At 36.0% G+C, this 20,662-nt stretch overlaps 2 protein-coding genes across 2 annotated transcripts; one reads left to right on the top strand and one right to left on the bottom strand.

Annotated features, from left to right (window-relative positions):
- Positions 1-1,628: 1,628 nt before the first annotated feature.
- On the top strand, positions 1,629-8,903 carry LOC136267042 (uncharacterized). Its single transcript, XM_066062106.1, has 11 exons — positions 1,629-1,764; positions 1,871-2,185; positions 2,974-3,261; positions 3,564-4,142; positions 4,188-4,297; positions 4,383-4,578; positions 4,634-4,769; positions 4,823-5,102; positions 5,151-5,184; positions 8,386-8,557; positions 8,615-8,903. The coding sequence occupies exons 4-11, from the start codon at positions 3,962-3,964 to the stop codon at positions 8,790-8,792; spliced, it is 1,287 nt and encodes a 428-aa protein (XP_065918178.1). The 5' UTR covers positions 1,629-1,764; positions 1,871-2,185; positions 2,974-3,261; positions 3,564-3,961; the 3' UTR covers positions 8,793-8,903.
- Positions 8,904-10,467: 1,564 nt separating this feature from the next.
- LOC136267044 (lachesin-like) lies at positions 10,468-19,770 on the bottom strand. Its single transcript, XM_066062108.1, has 4 exons — positions 19,486-19,770; positions 16,578-16,895; positions 12,829-13,095; positions 10,468-10,821 (listed from the first exon to the last, which is right to left on the bottom strand). Exons 1-4 carry the CDS (start codon positions 19,727-19,729, stop codon positions 10,646-10,648), a joined length of 1,005 nt encoding a protein of 334 aa, XP_065918180.1. The 5' UTR covers positions 19,730-19,770; the 3' UTR covers positions 10,468-10,645.
- Between the last annotated feature and the right edge of the window lie 892 nt (positions 19,771-20,662).

Raw genomic sequence — 20,662 nt, 5'->3', positions numbered from 1 at the left:
TAGAATCTCTGAGATTGGATCTTAGGCTACTTTTAGTTAGCAATTACAATGAATCCAATGCAGCTAACTATAGGGCAAATATGGTGACTACAAGCTGTAGCTTTGATAGCTCTATTAGAGTTGTTACATGATTCCTCTATTAGAGTATCTCGATCGTTTTTAATGCAGTGGGAGATAAAAATTGAAGTGTTGCTGAGGGTTTAATAGCTATAAATGGTGTTAGTTAAGTGCAACTGCATGCACGCTACTGAAATACAGTGGTATATTGTTGTTTGAACAATATTTATGTATCTAGACTGCCACTGAGCTAAATTTAAAAGGGGGTTTCAGTCGAAACCCCAGAAACCAATCTGGATCCGCCACTGTGTACCAAGGGATTTCCAGGGGGTTCAGTAAGCCCCTTTGGATTTCACACAGTACTTGGAACATTAAGAAATTTAAAACTTCAGGTTGCAGGAATCTATTATGGGACAGGACACATTTTAAACTTTTATCTTAGTTAAATAATAGTTTCTCACATGATAGCAATACTTGTAGCATTGCTCTGATTTATGATTTTGGTGACTCGAGATACTCCAGTCAGGCAATATAAACTACTCTAATATAACTTTCATTTAGCTGGACCCGTTTCAAAACTCCTGTGTACACTGTGTACTAAGAAGTCTGCATGGTAACCTTGTGCCCTACCAGACTAGGCCGGTACACCACTGTATGTGAATAAAGATTAAAGAATAGGAAGCTATGCATATTATTAGCCACATAATCATTATAATAATATTATATTAGTGCAAGACATAGCCAATGTAAACAAACTAGTACAGTAGCTGTTTGCTAGATGGGTGGATAACTAACAAGCAGAACTGTGACATGGACAGATTGCATTTCAACTGTCAAAGTCGTTTACAGGATAGTATGTGTCCTAGGAGTTTTGTTATAAATGGCGAGTCATTTGAGCAGTTTGAGGCTACGTTAAAATCATGTAAGTTGATTTTCATGTGACTGGGTGATATTGATAAGCTATAAAATAAGCAGGGCCGCCCAGAGAAATTAAGGAGCCCAGGGCAAAGAGTTAAAGTGGGGCCCCAGGGGCAAGGAGGGTTCCACTCTGAATGCACAGCACAACTTCAGCCTAGCTGTAAGTTGAATTATTTATAAGCTTGTTACACTGCTCTTCTGAAGAATACTGTGACTGCTCTATTAGAGATATCCTCCCCTTTCAGGCTGGAGCCTGGGGCAAAATGCCCCAGTACCCCCTCCCATCCCCTGTGGGCAGCCCTGAAAATAAGTGTGAAGAACACTGCACAAATTTTAGGATTAACATCAAAATTCTTTCTTTTGAGATTTGAATTTGAATGCATCTTCAATTTAGCTAGTTCTAGCAAGCTATTCAAAGCAGATTTGGTATTGGTACTGTGTTTTGGGATTCCCCTAACAGCTAGCAGCCATGCAAAATCATGTTTAAACAACATAGTTAGTTTGTGCCATATAAGGTAACAGCCATATACAATTCCAATTAAGGTGTGGTGGTACTGGTGACACCGTGTCTCCAGTGTAATAACTGATGAATTGCGTTAGCTAGATCAAAGGCACTGGTACGGCTGCATCAGTCCTGGGCTGCATTGCCACCTAAGTTCTTACTACCGTGGCTAAAACCATACATCGTATATTCTTCGTACCAGAACATACGATCCTCCAGGATTTAATTAATTTTGAGTGTAATGCTCACGTGCGAAATGGCTGCTGACATCTTTTCCATCGTGCAAAGTAAATACAAAGCTAAAGACTTCTTGTGTCAGTGTATTTCCATCAGTAGCTTGTGTCAATGTAGAATGTCTTGTTAGTTGCAGTGATAGATAGTTGTTGCTCTTAGTCTAGCAGCTTACCCGGACAAGTTAGCGCGCAATGTGGAGGAATTGAGCTGCTCTCGGATGGTCTGTCACTTACTACTACTGCATTTTGTATATACCACTTGGAAGTAGTGGCTCCTTCGTGACCTGTAGATGTGCTAGCAGTGGTGCTCCGACATGGACCTACTCCAATGGATCAATAATACCATCATGTACTAGCCTGTACACTGCAGTGTGTAGTGATGGGTTAGGATATCAGAATCTCACATTCGCTCAGTTAGTAGTTGGTCGTTATGACTGCACTGGAGGTGGTTACACTGCAAGTATTACTATATTTGGTGAGTTATCCTATACTATGTATTTCTCCATAGTCACTTTCCCTTTAATACACCTATCAATGTCAAGCACCCCTGGGAATCCCCATACACTTACATGGGGATTTGACATCTACATCTTGCCCCACCCCTGGGGCTTTTGGCAGTCTGCTGGACTAAAATTATTTTAATGGATAAATCAAATCACCTACCGGAAATCTCTCTTTTTATCTCAAATGATTTAGTATACTTCCACAGAAAATTTGGTGCTTTTATCACAAAGTGAACAATTTCATCAAAATGTGTTGCTTAGCCACTCTACCATATCATGATGATGCTACCACTAAATATCACAGTTGCTATTAGAATATGAGAATACCAATTCACAAAGTTGTTGATATAGATTACATATTCCTTTGGTTTGATGTGGCATATATGAGCTCATTATAATTAAGTATTATAATAACATGCAGGCAAAAAGTGTGTAAGGAAAAATTGTAGTCTAACAATATACAAATATTGACATACAGATTTTATTGGATTTTATTTTAGCTCCAGTGTTTGCATGCCCATTCTTCCATACAAAAGCAGACTTAATCCCTACTTTAAGACTTTTTACAATTCATCAACTAATGGTGTCTGTCCACTGCAAATCAGATTCGCATATCTCGCCCCTTCCTTTGTAAGCAGAAGTTTATTTTTTATGCATATACAATGCATTGTTCTGTTTCTCTTGTTCTGACAATAACTCTATTTTATACAAGGCTTTAAATTGATATTCTTGCTATGTGTTTTTTATTGTATTGCTCTAGCTGGTCTACCTGTGTTTTGGAGACATCCTCATAGTAAAATTGTTTATAACAATAACGAAGTGACATTTGAGTGTTATGCTAATGCAAGTAATGCCACAATAACTATCACATGGGAAAAGGACAGAAGATTATACACTTCAGGTTTTACACAAGTTACAACACACAGTAATGGAATGAGTAGCAGTGTAACACTGAGCAGAGCTACAGTAGCTAATAGTGGCATGTATCGGTGTAGAGCTAATAATAGCTATGGAGATAGCACTACATCCAATGAAGCAGAATTATTAAGTTAGTACCATTTCTCTAAGGGTTGTAGCAAATGGTCCAGCTGGTCCAGTGTTGGCTGGATCACTTTTCAGTTGTTTAACTTTCATGTATTTTGCAAAAAATTGAGATATATTCTAATAGAGCATTCAGCTATAATTTTTTTTTCAATTAACCATCTTACAACTTCCATTGGTACCTTCAGTTAGATTTGCTTCCAAATCTCTAAGGATTAAAGTCTGAAAATTTACAATGGCCTAACCACTGTTTCATCTTGCTACGACTCTGGACTGTTAAGTATAGAAATCATTGTTCTTTACTTACAGTTCTCCCACAAATCCTCACCAACCCTGATGACGATACTGTATTCATTGGCCAGTCAACACAGCTCACTTGTAATGCACTAGGTACTGACATAGTCTACCAGTGGATGAAGGATGGTGTAGTAGTGTCTGGTGCTAACTCAAACATGTTGAGGATTACTAACATAGACGAATTAGATGAGGGAGTGTACAAGTGTGTGGTTAGTAATAAAGGTGGTCAGGTTGAGTGTACTCCAGCACTTATCACAGTATAGTAAAAACATGTGTGCTGCCTACCTTAATGTACATTATCAGGTCCACCCATAGTACAAGAACTACCACAACAAGTTCATGTAGTGTTGGGTGAAGAGTTTCAGATCACATGTACTGCTACTAATGATCAGGATGCTCCAACTAACTTGATGTTCTCTTGGAGGTCACCAAGAATAGTTGAATTTAATGAAACAACAACTGATGAGGATGATAGTCGTACAGCATCTTCCACTCTTCATATTAGTAGTGTCACTAGTAGTGGACGATTTAGGTGTAGTATAAGGAATGGTGATGGAAGTACAGTTACTACATTGAGACTAATAGTAGAAGGTTTGTAAACTATTCATCATTATGGTGTCTATTATATTATTACAGTACCATCATCACCTCCTGTATCATTTAACATCATCCATGTAAATTTTAATTCACTTGAGCTAACATGGAACAGACCTCATAATCCTAGTGGTGAAGTTGACTATTACGCTGTAAGTTTTAGCTATATAGCTTTCATGTTTATTATGTTTAGAATCAAATAATACTAATAAGGTCATATATACTTCATTAATGTAGGTGTATTTTAATAGCAGTGACCAACCAGTACAAGTGGTCAATGTTACCAACTTCACTGGTAACTACACTCTTGACAACCTCAGACCGTACACAGAGTACAGTGTATATGTGACAGAAGTAAGGTTTATAGAAACTACTGGTAAACCACTGGAGAGGAATAAAAGTGATACAATTTCTACTAGAACATTAGCTGGAGGTAGTCCCAACCATTTTAGTTATTAATCCATTGATTTTATGACATTATTTTGTAGCACCAATCATCATGCCTGTAGTAGACACAAAACAACCAGAGCTAATAATTAATATGGACAGTACAAATGTCAATAGTGCAGGGTCACTATTCACAGTTGACATGCCATCCATTAGTGTAGAAAATGGTCCATTTAGGTATGTAGTACTAAATATATTCAATCATCAACATTATTTGTTCAATATTGCAGCCATCTCTACATTATTGTAGTCACTAGAGAATGTGTGGTTACAACCTTCAGCAGTATCATGAACAATGAATTGTTAGAAGAGTCCGCTAGAACATGTCCATTATTCTATGTAGCTGCTGTGGTTAATTCCAGTCGGTATGTACCTGGTTATAGGATGGGCTACATCCTGGGAGCTGGTGATACCACTACTGATCCTGATGGTCATGTGTTTTGTAACAGAGAAGTTCAAGGAAACTACTGGTATTTCATTCGAGTGTTTTCAGTTGACAGCTCATCAGAGGTACTGCACATGTTGTATACTGCTTACGCTATTTCATGTAAAATTTAGAATGACATTTCTACCACAACTGGAATACAACAAAGTAAGTAATTCTCCTGCAATACATTTTATAATACTGTATATATTGTTGTGTGGCCAACAAAATATGATCACCATATGGTATGGCCAAACACTAGGCCAAATGTTACACCAATGAAAGCCAAGTAACACTGCCATTGGATGTAATACTTAATCAATCAAAGTACTGAATTTAAACCCCCTCTTTTCAGAAACCCTGGAAAACATTGGTTCCGAAACTCCCTCTTAAATTTGATCTTGTGGACTTGCAACAAGAACATAGTTTGGCAGCACAAAAGTATACAAAATGGGAGTAGGGCAGGGAAATATAGCTACAGAGTAAAAAAAATCCATAAAGGTGGGATATGGTAGAAAATGTGTACTATTATTTCACTGCCATGGAAATTATAAAGATTGAGATACTCTAATAGAGCAGTCAGAGATATTCTAATAGAGCAGCCAAAACTGCTTTAAAAGATTATAGAGCAGTCGCATAAAACGATTTGTAAATTGGTCTGTCCTATAGTCTTTCCAGATATCCAAATTTGATAACTTGTGAATTCACACGTCCTTAAAGAATGTGCATGACACTTTACCTCACTGTTTTGTATGAAACAGCTATGAACTGACAAGGTTTCAAGGTGCAACCTTATTCACAAAGAATTTTATTTTGTGCCAACTGGAAAGGCTATAAGTGTAGGTTAGAGACCTAGCACGGGAATCTTTGTGGATTATAAAAACAGAGGCAAAGCCGGGGTTTTTGAAGACTTCAGATCCGAGGGTATGGTTTCTAACCAACTTAAGCATTTATATGGGCATATAGGTGGAGTTATTGAGGGATTGGATTAGATGTCATTTTAAAAGCATCACACAATCTTAACATGAGTGTGGAAGATGGAACATATTTTCGTCAAAGAGCTGAAAGAAATCAAAGCAAGCACCTCACTGCTGCTTCCTGAAAACAGATGCAAGTGAAGATAATCATCTCAACAAGAAAACTGACCAGTTGCTGCCAATGCATGTGCCATGGCATCACAGCAGTGTGAAGAACAGGTTCATTAATGTAACAGTTTGCTTGACTTGAGTGATTATGAGACGACAAGTTGTCACAAGCTTTATTTATGGCGCAACAACAGTATAAAAACTAGTCTTGTTTCACATACGGACCACACCCACATTTTAATAATACTAAATAACTGAAGCTTACCCATCTAGGTATTTGATAAGTCCCTCTACAATTTACAATGCATGCTTAAAACACTTTAGAAAACAGATAGGCGCTGTTCATACTGACAAACATAGCTACAATCTTAAATGGTATCTCCCATGATCAAATTGCTTTAAGCATGTGTATAAAAGAAATGGAGCGGTCAAACTCATGTTGGCTTTGGTGACTTTTCCCACTGCAGGCTATTAGCATGTAATATGCTTGGGAGAGCATATATATAGCAAATCAATAATCAAAAGTGAGATTTGTAATGCTCGAGGTCGTTTCTGTTAGCAGGGTTTTAACCATTTTATGATTTTACAAACCTCATTATCTCCCAAAGAATTTTATGCATACCATTTTATAAAACTGATTTTGTCAGATTGTTGTTCAATTTATGGACGTGACTAAAAGCGGAACGGACTGGAAAATAGACTCATAAACAGACTGGGAAAAACTTACCCCAAACGTCTATTTATCACAGTTACCCACTCCAAAACAATGTCAGGCACTGCAGTGACAGTAAATAAACCTTTGAACATCATCTCAAAGCTTACTTAAGCCAATATTAAGTACTGCGCTTAATACTTCATTCTTTTTGTGCTAAATTGAAAATGCATTCTTTCGTGGTGCGTGACTGTATAATGCTGTAAACAAGCAAGATACAAGATTCAAGACTTGTTGAAGAGACACTGTTATTAATAGATTTGTGTTCAGGTTAATTTTGCAACAGGCTTCGAAGTCACACCACTTTAGCTACTTCATCGGCTGGCAAGACTGACTGCAACAATAAGTTCGTGCTATGTTAATTATTTGCAGCACTGTGACAATTTTTCCGTGTTAAGCCCTAGTGTGACTTCGAAGCCTATCCACCATGAGCCCCTGGCCCATCACCTGTTACACTGAGAAGCAGCCACAAAACTAATTGCAGCAATTAACCTGAACACAAACCTTTTCAACAAGTCTTATATCTTGTATCTTGGCTTGTTTATAGCATTATACAGTCATGTGCCACAAAGAATGTACTTTTAATTCAGCACAAAAAGGATGAAGTTCAAGAGCAGTTTTAAGTGTGGCACTTAATATCTGCTTAAGTAAGCTTCAAGATGATGTCCAAAGGTTTATTTACTGTCACTGCAGCATCTGATATTGCTTTAGAGTGGGTAACAGTGATAAATAAATGTTTTGGGTAAGTTTTCCCAGTCCGTTTGTGAGTCCGTTTTCCAGTTCATTCTGCATTTTAGTACATTCAATTTTTACACAAAAGTTTTTGCATGAAATACAGTATGTAGACAACCATGCCTTAAAATTGCTTTGCAAGTTTTTTTTTACTAAATAGATGTATTTAAAATACAGTAGATGTACACCAGCTTTCGTGTATTTTTATTTTGGTATATATAGTAAGTTAAAGTAATTGTTCAGCATTTGTCACAAAATACATCAGCTATAATTTTCACTAAAGGGCCAAGAATTATGTCCAAATAATATGAGCATAATGTGATGAGGTATATAAAAGAACTGAGCATTTAAGAGCACAGTATTATGCAATTTCTTCAAGTTTATATCAAAATGCTCTTGTAAAGCAATAACCTACTCTAATAAAACAATCAGCTAAATAATTCTTTTCTCTATTGCAACACTGATATATCTTGCCAACTTCCCATCTAATAGAATGGCATATTTGCTGCTTCCAAATCTTATTGACAATATGTTAGCAAATGCCAAGAAAATGTTATAAAAGTTGGTAACTTTGAGAATAATGCATACATTTTGGGAATAATACATACATTTTATGAATAATAAATGCATGTCAACTTTTTGGAATATAATGATATAAATGTTTATAGAGTGTCCTAATTTTCATCACACAAACTGACTGTCATGTATATGGCACATGTATTGTTGCATTTGCACTATGTTTATTAAAGTTCCTTCTTTAAATAACTTGGGGATTTGTACTGCCTGCACTTTCCATCTTCAACTATCTAAACTTCATTTTTTTATGTGTTGTACACACAGTCCAGCCTCAGAATGACAAAAGCAGCAACAGTGAAAGCAGCAATGACTCTAATGTAGTAGGCATTGCCATTTTGGTTGTGTTGCTGGTCATCGCCATCATATGCAATACTGTCCAAGCTGTTCTGTATTACAAACTGAAGAAAAACAAATTGAAATCTGAAATAGTATCCAAGTGAGTGATTTAAAATGTCACATCTACTAATACATATGCTGCGTGCTGTTACTATAGTAATGTTAGACAAGCCATTCAACGAGAGTACAAATCTGATGATTCAGAAGCAGCCTATGAAATTGTGGACAACTCCAGTGATGTGAAGATGGAGAATAACCCTGCATATGCAGTTCAGAAAGACACTTCAATGAATGACCAATACGTAAATGTCCCTACTAGCAAGATAAAGCAGTGACTCCAGTAGATGATCAAGTGGTGTAGGTAGCTACTTTTCTTATTTGCCATTTACTTATTAACAACTTATAGCATACTGTGTTACAGTAGTAATGAACTTTTTTTTCTCAAATTTGTGAACTTTACACCAAAAAACCAGTTTACACGGGTCAGTAAGGCTAGTTAAAACATAATTGAAAAGTTTCATCTTAAAAGTTTGTTGGCATCATAATTGAACTTCTAAAGGGGAGTAGTGCTGCAACATGGTGATTGTGGACAAACTCAAACTAATAACATATTGAGACACAAATAACACTATATTTCAGTATAGCATATAGCTTTGCATACTATTCAGGAGCATGGTCTTGATAGCATGGAACACATCCACTATTATTTTGCTGACCATCATCATATAAAAATGTTTCAGAATGTCCAACACCATCACTAAATGATATTAACAACAAGACACAGTATCCACAGTGCACAGTAATAGGTCCATTGTAATGGAATGCTCCTCTGTGTGTATGGTCTTCACTTTGTCAAGAGTGTGTGTATGTGTATACAATTTGGAGCATTCCAGTTCAACAGAGTTCCGAGTTCGGTATAAACTCTTCTTAGTTGGAAAGTTTAATTACAAAGCTTCTGCAAAACTTTGAATAAGCTTCTAGCAAAATTTCATCCCAGTCAGTTGTGCTCATTAACAGACAGTTGTGCTACTACATGCCCATTAAAGTTGTCCAATTTTCCAACTTACACAACCTAGTGAAGCACCTAAAGTTATAATTCCAATTTCAATTCTGACCTCATATCACCCGATATTGCAACGTAATTTCACAATGCTCTTCTGTGGCTATGTTGAAACTGACTTGTCCTCTGGCCATAGATTATGTCCATCATAATATTATCAGCATGCAGTAGAAAGCATTTCAAATTTGAATATTTATATACAATTCCTGGCAGAATTTGACCATTAGGATTCCAAGTTGTTGCAATACAATGGAGGCCATTACCAACCAGCCTTTTGTGAATTTTCAACCCTGAAATAATATTTTTAAGTCAAGAGTTTGGGAGTACTTGGATGATGTTGCCTGCCGAAGTGTCTTAAAGATGGTCACTATAACACAGAAATCCATACATTATTGTCACATATGTCCAAGGACTCCCCTATTATAAGTTAATATTCAAATGGTATCATCTCTAAATGTTGACTACCTGGACTAGCTGATTACTGCTCTTCTAAGCATACAGCTACACCTGTATATGTGACACAAATGAACATAGTGTAGTATGAATGGCTACAAGGGAAACAATTACTAAAGTAGGACATTTTATACAGTATACCTGTACATGTGGTTAACTTTAATAGCATGCCTTAATTTTTTTTCATAAAGCTTTTGGCATTGCAGCCATTGCTGTCAATTGTCAATGACAATACATCTCTTAAAGGACACTAACTGAGTAAAAGTGAAGTGATTTAGCCACGGCTGATAGACTAAAACAAATCAGCCAGTATTTACATAATGTTATAACTTATTATACATGATGTAGTACTTCCCAGGCACATTTCACTAAAGAATACAACTGCTGTACAAAGAGTTTCAACAGCTTGAAAGTGATGGCGCTAAGCTCCTAAAATAAAATTCAACCCCATAACCCTCTTCTGCTTATGTCTATGTAAATGTGTATAACTACTAGCATGTGTACATTGCAGCAATTACAAAGCACAAATTACAATAGTCATTGCAGCTTTATGTTGTGTATGCAACTACAATTGGAAGTTTTGTAAAAATACAAAACCACACATTTTTATGCAGTCAACTACCTACATACTAACAGCTAAGCTACAAGTAGCACAATAAAAGTATTGTCTATTTTCTATAAAAGCAATTCAGCAGGAACACACTGTGGCTCTTGTGGCATCCATTTTTCATCAGTGCAGGTAATAAGAGCTGGTCCAACAAGGATGTGCCCAATATTGCAATTAACCACAAAAGTCTTTCCATCTCTAAGTAACAATACTTGCCCATTCACTGGACATGGACACACTTTCTCTGAAACAAACAACATTAACTGTAAATGTTACCTGGTATTGCAATTATATCTGTACATCATTCTTTCACTTAATATGTAGAAGCACACAAGAAAACAGTTGTTTGATGGCTGAAATTTTTTGGACTCTACATCACATTGGCAGTCTTCTTGTCCAGGCAGTTTTAAGTATAAGCTTAAGCATTTTCTTTTTTTTGTAAATAGTTCATTGTGATTATTAATAGCTGAGTAGATTATTATTGCTGTATTATTATGTGACCGGATTTGTCTTTCACACACACATGCAATTTATCAACTTTAATGCTCTATAACTTCAGGTAAAAAAAAAGCCACTAACTCAACATTTTGCCAGTGGTGAGCACCAATATAGCTGAATATATGGAGGACATTACAGGCTTACGTATATGTTTTTTGAGCTTTATATGTTTTTTGTTTAAATTTGTTTTTTGAGCTGTAACACAATTAACTAGCCAATTATATAGTATGGTAGTAGGGATCATGGAGGTTTGGGTTTTCTTACCCTTCAATATCACCCAAAAACAGCATCACCTTTTCTTCAAAACAGCTTGGTGTATTGGTTAAGCATAACCAGCCCAAAGTTGAAGACCCCGAGCACTTCTAACAAGTTTCTATGGAGTTTTGAAGTTTTATATTTAACTGATGTCTCTATACTAACTCACTAATTAACCAATGCCTTCAGCCAAGCTCAAAATACAGAAAACAAATTTACAACAACATTTTCCAGTGATTAATGTTTGGGGCATGTGTTATGTCTGGCCGGTCCCTTTCTTTCCTTTAATGTGGTATGCGTTGGTTGAGTAGGGATCATAGAAATAAATGCAAGGGAGGTCATCTACCTTACTTTCAGTGATATTATAGCCATCATGGTATTAAATGTCCACTAGTGTAGCTGCAGGTGTATATAGATGACTTCCTTGCTTTTTGTTCTATGATCCTTACTCAAATATCTAATTTTTCCTTACACTTTAATTATACCAATGAACAGTTGTGATATAATTAAGCTATACTTACACATACACTTACTGTTGTCTAAAATATAAATGCATAGTCAGCATAATTCAAGTACAAGGAAAATAGGAATTTAAGTTCAATTAGGGATCATAGAAGTAGTGATAGAAGGTCGCATACACCTGCAGATATTCTAGAGGACTTCAATCCCTACTTCAGCCTATATTCATGACTGAATTTATCTACTAAGCCTTTGCAGCACAAGTGCTGAAGGTCTGCACTCTGCAGGACACCTGGTCGTAGTACATCTGCAGGTGTATAGACAACTTCCCTTGTTTGATTATACTTTTATGACCCTTAAAATTCCCAGTACTTGTTTGTTTGCTTTTTATAATGTAATTAAGACCGGTGAACCCAACAAAGAATAATGCCAGACATAATTGATTTTGTGTCCAAACATGCGCCCCAACCATCAATTACTAAAGTGAAGTAGCCATTACACTTCGTTTTCAGCTAGGTTTAGCCTGTTACACAACATTACGAACATAGAACAGTACGAGAAGTATTTCTGCAATTAAATACAAAGAATTCTAATTTAGTCTGCACAGGGAAGTCATGATGCAATACTATGAATCAACACCTTGCACTGTCAATAAAAAGAAATGGGACACAAACTTAAGGTTTCAATGATGCATACATTGTATCTATCGCAGTATACCAAAAGGCACATGTTGGGATGAAGCCAATGTCTAACGGTGAAAAATTTAAATTGTGGCCTTTGCCATTATTGACTGAAGAAATTAGTAAGTCAGTCAAATACCTTTTTTTTTCTACTTTGCAGCAACTATTAAAAGAGTCACTGAAGACACTTTTGGGCTTGGTTACGCTTAACCAATATTGCCAAGGCATCCGAAGCTACTGGTTTCTGATAATAATTTATTATAGTGAGAGAATGCAATCACAGTACTACGATAAAGGCAATTACTTTTGACATGCACATAATAACTAGAGTTACCAAATACCAATATGCATGTGAATACCTTTAATTATCACAATGATACTGACACTTGCTTGGTGTGTTTTCCCTCCAGCATTGTTTGTTGCCACACAAGTATAGTTGGTGGTATGTGGAGATTTGGTAGGAACCAGAAAGGAATATGGGAATAGCTGATTAATAGGCATGTTGCCTTCATACCAGTGTATTTTAGGAACTGGTAGACCTTTTGCTGTGCAGAACAATTTCAGACTGTCATTAACACACTTAGTGAGTGGTGACTGTGGAGGATCAATGGTCACTATTGGAGCAACTGTACACATATAAGAAAGAAATTTTAGCAACATTACCATGACTATTTACATATTGACAGCTGTGGAGAGATGATAAATTGATTATTTGACATTTACCACAATATAACTAACTATTAATGAAAGAGAAAGTTATTAGTGTTGCTATAAGTATAACTGTGTAAATTATAAAAGGAATACAAACACTTGGTGCAGTGGGAGGTAAGTGTTAAAATGAAAAGTGATTGGTTTGATTCCCACAGTAAAGTGTTTGACCACACTATTAGTTCAGCAGTCAGCTTATACTATGTGGAAGCTTCAGCCCTTGAGCCCCCCTCCCTTCCACTGCCTATGAAAGTAACATTTAATCATTTAATCCCACTCACTTCAGTCATGACTATACAATTGGCAGGCTGTACATGAAATGAAGTAGGAATCAATAAAGCTGCAGGTGTAGATTACCTCCCAGGCCTGAGTCAAATATGCTCAAAATTTTGCCCAAAATGCTTTCAGAATTTTTCCAAATTTTTCACTTATTATGCTCTTCAGTGTTCCCATTATGATTGCATTATGCTCCTAGGTTAACAACATTTCTTACAGTAATCTTGGAACATTTTAATCAGTGAATGCTCAGGGGTGTACTAAGGTGCATGGGTTTCCAGGGGTTTCAGGAAACCCTTTTGGATTTTACACACTACTTGAACATTTAAAATTTGAAACTTTAGGTTTCCAGAATGTGGAATCTATCACGGAACAGGACACATCGTAAACTTTTATCTGAATAGTAGTTTCTCACATGATAGCAACACTTATAGCATTAGTCTCGTGTAGCCAGACCCTTTTCCTTCTTTTGTGTGGGGGCGGGGAAAGAAAAGGGTCTGGTGAACATAGTATAGCATCGTCGTTGGGCTATCCCGAGATTATAAGGATTCTACTGTGCATGCGCAGCTTCTGGATTGTGGTCTGCTGCATTTGCGTCCTGTTACCATAGATATTTCAGCAGTAGCTATGGTAACAGGATGCAAATGATGCAAATATTAGCAAATCACATCATTTGTACCAATTAACAGTCCGGAAACTGCGCAGTAGAATACCCACAATCTTGGGATAGCCCAACGACGATGCTATACTATGTTCACCAGACCCTTTTCTTTCCCGCCCCCACACAAAATAAAGAAAAGCGTCTGGCTACACGAGACTAGGGTTGGGCAATATTTCAATAAATCGCCAATATCGTCTAAGCAAGTGCTCACTCACAATACCATTATCGCATGTATTCTTCCTTTGCAATATTATCACATTTTGCAATAATTATCACATTGATCATCCATTTCGTGCCTCTTCTAGGACTCATATTTGATACAGTTCATGCATATTATTGCTAACTATGTCAATTGGTTAACTTGTTAGCAAAGAAGTTGTGCTTGTAAACTAATTCTCAGTGAAAACAAGCAATCATATGGACTTTTCAGACTATGTTGTTGTATTTCAATTTTCACATGCAATATTGCAATAATTGCATTAAATGACTCATGCAATAATCGCATGTCACAAATTCAATATCGCCCAACCCTACATGAGACTATTATATCATTTCTCTGAATTATGATATTGGTGAAAAGATTGAGATACTCTAATCAAAGCAGTCAGGCAATATAAACTACTCTAATATAACAGTCACTTAAAATTAGCTGCAGTGGAAACCCCTTTTCAAAATTCCTGCATTCGCCCCTGATGCTCTGTTAGAGTATTTTACTACAAACTGACTGTTCTAGAGTATTGATCTAAGCAGCTATGTACAATGTATTTGATTGCTTTATTGCAGTTTCCACTGACTGCTCTATTAGGAAGTATCAATCTATTTTCATGCATTTAAGCCCCATAGTTTAAAATATCCACTTAATATGCTAGCATTATGCTGGCATGTCACTCCAGCCTATTATGCTTTTCATTATGCTAGCATATTTGATGCAGGCCTTTCTATGACTCTTGCTCAAATTTCAATTTTTTTATATTTGCAATATTAAGCTTAAAATGAAGAATTTTTTGCATGCCAGTCAACTTGAACACAGTGAATGCAGTCAAACTGACAGGTAGGCAAACATGAATCAAAGCACTACAGACTTGATGCTATCATATACTATTTTCATTATGCCACAACAATATTAGCATGTACCTTGCAAATAATTCAATTACTGATTTAAAAATACTTTAATAAAATAGTTAGTATATTTAAATGTCTCTAATACAACTTGAAAGAAAAACTAGACAGATCTAGGCATACATGTAGTGCAGCATCTACATATAAGATCCTATAATTTACAGATATATTCGTTCAATTTTTGACCATATTTTTTATGAGAACAGTGTTTGCGTAGAAAGGAAGGAATGTAAAAGGCCCTTTGGAACCCTCTTTTTTGGGCTTAGTCAATAAAAGCATTTTGATTACAATCAACAACTTGTTAGTTTAATGGCTGAAACAGTGAGAGTCTGCACTGTAACATAATAGCATTAAAAGGTTATATAAAACAAATTGTTTTCTTAACTTGGAAGTAAACAAAACCAGTTTTTATTATACTTTTGCATTTCCAATCAATTCAGTTCTGTAGTATGATATACAAGGATAAGTCTGATACAGGGGTGGATCCAGAGTTCGACAAGGGGGTGCAGCAGAGTAGTAGGCATATGGAACAGGGGTCTGGGGGGGGCAGCCCCATGGGGGCAGCCCCATGTTTCTTTATTGAACACATTAATGAATGGTGAAGTTACAATTTCAGGCATAAAATTATTGAAATACTGTTGTAAATGCATAAATCTTTACATTGTTGATCAAATTTAATCAGTACTGCAGAAATAACTTAATTGTTGTTTGGTACATAAACAAAGATATTTCAGTGACTTTATGTCAACTAAAACTTCATCATTCATAACTTTTGTTATACACAGACGATCATTGTTCAAGATACTAACAGAGCTGAAAATTCAAACCTTAATAAAACATTTTTTAAATGGCATCATAGTAATTTTGTTTACTGAGTGATAGCTTTTCGGGACTGCAGCTGCAGTCCATGTACTGTATTAATACTAAATCCAACCATTAAACTAGTTGTTTTCTTTATAAACCATTAAACTAGTTGTTTTCTTTGTAAACAAATAATTTTATTGACCAAGTCCAAAAAAGGGTTGCAAAGGACTGTTCATATGCCTCCCCTTCCAAAATCACTAATAATTGCATAAAGGTTTGGTGCTTTTATCAAAAGTTAATGGTTTTATTTATGGTTTATAGGGCTAGAATCAAGGGATGAGCCAAATAATTAGGATAGAAATGTATGTACAAAGAATATGAAATAATTGCATGTACTAACTTCACAGTATGATTGAACTAATGTAACGATTGTTACTTGTTTTTACAGTGGGACCTCCAATATTTGATAACCTGTTTAGATAGGATAGTTTACTATTATAGTGCTGAAGCACATAGAAAATAAACAGTAGATTTCCTTACATTCAACAGTCACATTAGTCTTTGCCTCATTGTAGGATTGAGGATGATTAAATGCTCTACACGTGTACTCTCCATCATCATTGTGACTTATGGGATCAAATGATATTGTTGATTGTAGTTCAGTAGTCAAGTTGGTAATTTTACTCTTCCCTGCCACATCTTGTTGTCCTGTTATTGTGACCTTATCTTTAGTTTTGTACCAGAGTATTTCTAAAGAATCTACAGCATCCTCATCATTAGTAGCATTACATGTTAGATTTGTCTTGTTTCCCTCAACTGTTAGTTGAGGATTGCTTATAAAATTGATGGTAGGAGGTCCTGTATACAAAAAAAATGTTCCACAGTACTAATTTCTTGACTTAAAATTTTTTTTTAATTTAAAAAAAACAACAGTTTACTGTATAGAAATTACAAAGAACATGGGGTATGGTAGAAGAGGCAACTGCACTTCCATTTTGAACAGTGCCCCCTCACTTCCATGTTCAGAAGCTAAAGTACATAACTGCTGCAATTCTATTTTACTTATCACTTCGTATTAATTGGTATAGCAGAATTTATCCTACAGTTTATGCAACAGTGAAGTTCTATCTAAACCAGTATTGATAGTCATGATACTCTAATATACCATTTGACACCTCAGATCAAAGGAAACCACAGGGCTATATATCACACATTGCACTGACCACAACTGCAGTTACAAAGCATCAGTTCCCTTTGATTATTTATATAGAGCTGCTTAAAGTTTTGCATTGTGGGTTTGAATAGAGCTGCTTAAAGTTTTGCACTGTGGGTTTGAGTTAAACAAGATGGTTTAGTTAGGGGCATTGTTGTGAAGCAAAATGAATTGAGTGAGTCAGCATTGCATAGTTCAGTTACTAGGTATCACTAAACAATTGTCTTAGCAATGTGGGAATTGTTTTTCTACACAATACATTTCAACTGCATTTCAAATGCATGAAAAGATGCCTCAAACATTCCCAACCTATATGTCTAAGTGTTTATCTTAGCACCTTAGGTTACTTTATTCATCCAAAAAGTGGTTATTTGGTTTAAAATGGTATCACTACAACCAATGAAACCCACAATCATTTCTTTTTTGTGCCCACAATTTAAACCCACAATCGATGTCTGCAAACCTCTGTATAAAAGCAATGTGGTGAATGCAGGTTTGTCTTTCTTCACCTATTAGGTGAGCATACCAGAGTAGTATATATTACTTATACCATGGCCACTCGGGATTTGCCTGATATATTATATGCCCACACCCTCGGGCTTGCGGCCCTCGGGCTTGGGCATATATACCAGGCAAATCCCTCATTGCCATGGTATAACTATTAAATGAAGCAGTCACCTAACTACCCTACCAGCACATTCAGTGGAAATAGAAGTAGGTTCTGCTATGCAAATTTGCCTGCATTTTAAAACACACGTAGCGTAATCAAGCGTGCAGGCCTATTTCGAAGCCTTTTCTTTTACTGATGTTAACTAGTATTCTATAGTAGTGTTTGCCATATTAAAGCATACTTACCTATTCAAGTATACATGCACCACTAAAATATACAAAATCTCAAAGCATTTAAATTCAAATTTTTCTAAGGGGTCATACCCCCAAACACCTCTACAATTTGCATGCTAGCTTACTTTACACACTAAGGTACAGTTAGATACTTCCTAAATGACAGCAACCCCATTAGACTACCCACCCCAGCTTGGAGTACTGTTCTCCACCCCTGGGAAGTTCCACCAGAGAATTAACATTTGAGAGAAAAATAGTACAACCAAAGAAATGTTATCACCTATTTTATGCTTGTAAATCACGTTTCATGCACTAACTCCAGTCTTTATGTAGCTGTCCATTTTAGATACATTAAAGTTTGTTTTACCTCCTTTCAATTAGATATGACCCTTGCTGCTCCTAGCCATCTACAAGATAAGAAAATTCATTACTTTGGCTGTTAAATATAATTTTGGTGCAGAAGTTACTTCCTTCGCATTTTCAATTGGATAAATTACAACACAGTCTTTAATGCATAAGCCCCTGCCTATTATGCTCAAATTTTTACCATTGTACTTTGAGCAGTGCTCAAAAATCAAGTGTATACTATACACAAAATCATGTTTTCAGATTATGCTCAAAATTTAGTTAAGTGTTATCAGTATTTCCTGACTGTTGTATGCGTAAGTGACTGCAGCACTACAGTATTTTATATGTAGTATTTTGTCACAAAAAGGCATGTATATTTTTCAAACGAGACATCATGTTACATCATCCACACATTTTTATTTGATTTCAGAGAACTAGGATGCTGAGTAATGGCACACAGAGGATCGATATTATAACAACGTATCTTGTTAGTGAGGAAAGATTTACGTATGTACATTGAATAGTTGAAAAAATGTTAAGTAGTAACAAAGACAATGTTTTTGAAGCTTGTGCAAATTCTGATTGGTTTTAGCAAGGATTCACTTGAAACAGTAACAGGCTGATGGTGCTTAAGAAATTGTGATTTCTACACTTTGCACATAATTACTGACTCTACACTTGTGCATATCCACATATATGAATGCAACTGGAACATTACATGATAATGACATGGATACTCTATTAACTAATCAGACTTTTGAGTTAAGCCCTTTTGAATGACAAGAAGATTTCACAACTGTAGATACCTAGATATAATAAGCTGCACAGTTTTGTTTGTGGTATGTGGTTTGTATTTTCTTAGCTGTGAGACTCACTACCACGAGTCTTGATGGACTGAAAGATCGTTAATCACACAAAAGCACACTACTGGGGATGCCCTGTGCCATGCTATAGCATGAAGTTAACATACACTGTAATACACTATAGCCATAGTGAACAGGACTACAGGTAATGTGTATATGTATCAATACTTTACACACTCACCATACACAGTGATGGTAGCATTATCAGACACCACACTTCCATCATCATTGGTAACAACACAATGATAGATACCTTCATCCTCTTCCATGATCACAGTAAATATCAGTTTAGTTGATGTGATATTAACAGCTCTATCAGAAGGTCTTATCCAGCTATCATTGGATGATTGGTACTTCTCCCACTTGTAAGAAATAGGATGCATTCCTTCAGCCTCACACTTTAATGCACTCAATTTCTCTTCCATTGCTCTGTATATACTGGATGATGGATGACAAGTAATGTTTGCAGTAGCTATAAAAATAATTGCAGTAGTTTCAGTTAAGTTATAATATTTTCAAGGTTTTACACTAACATATGACATTGTATATAAGCAAGTATAACATCATAACAGCATTGTATATGAACTGACACAATAGCCCAGCTCAAAAGTTACTCAGCCCACATACATTATAGGGTTATTAACATAACCTAAAGCAATGAGCATCATAGCTACTTGCATAAAGGAAATTGTATATTCTCCTAGACAAGAAACAAAAAGGTCAATAGATGATGTATATAACTATTCCACTAGGGATCTGCAAGAAAGGCTACCAAAAATCTGTGTAGCTAGGAGTCAGCTAGAAACATAACACCAAAACTCTGTTGAATGCAGAATAAATGCCAGACCAGATGTTGACTTGATCCATAGATAATCTATAGCCTAGGCAAATACCTAAGGAGCCACACAGCTTGATTGATTGATTGATTTTTAGTTTAACTTTATGGTAGTCAGCAAAATCCATTCTTCCCTACCAGAGCACACACACAACAATAAACACAGTACAAAACACAACCACTAGACAATCATGTTAGCTTTGCATCACACATTCAACCACTCCTTAAAACAGCATAACTTCTCATGCAGTTAATTCCAATGGTAGTTTTTTTTTTTTTGAATTCATAGCAGTGGTTCAACAGTTACAACCTTTGGTGTTAGTTATGAAGGTCTTGGTTTTTTTTTGTTTTAGACAATTGTGCCACTTGCTGTGACTGTCCTATTAACACATCTCAATCACATTTTTATTACAAGTTTGTTTTCCTTTGTGTTGCAACTTCTTCATCTTATATCAAAGTTTCATTCCACTTTAAGTTAAGAAACGTTTGTACCCAAGCTCTCTACACATTGCCTGTAGTCCCA

Source organism: Dysidea avara, chromosome 9 (assembly GCF_963678975.1).
Source record: "Dysidea avara chromosome 9, odDysAvar1.4, whole genome shotgun sequence".
In the NCBI taxonomy this organism is placed as follows: Eukaryota; Metazoa; Porifera; class Demospongiae; order Dictyoceratida; family Dysideidae; genus Dysidea; species Dysidea avara.
The sequence above is the reverse complement of the archived record's forward strand: the minus strand, read 5'-3'. Positions and strand labels throughout refer to the sequence as shown.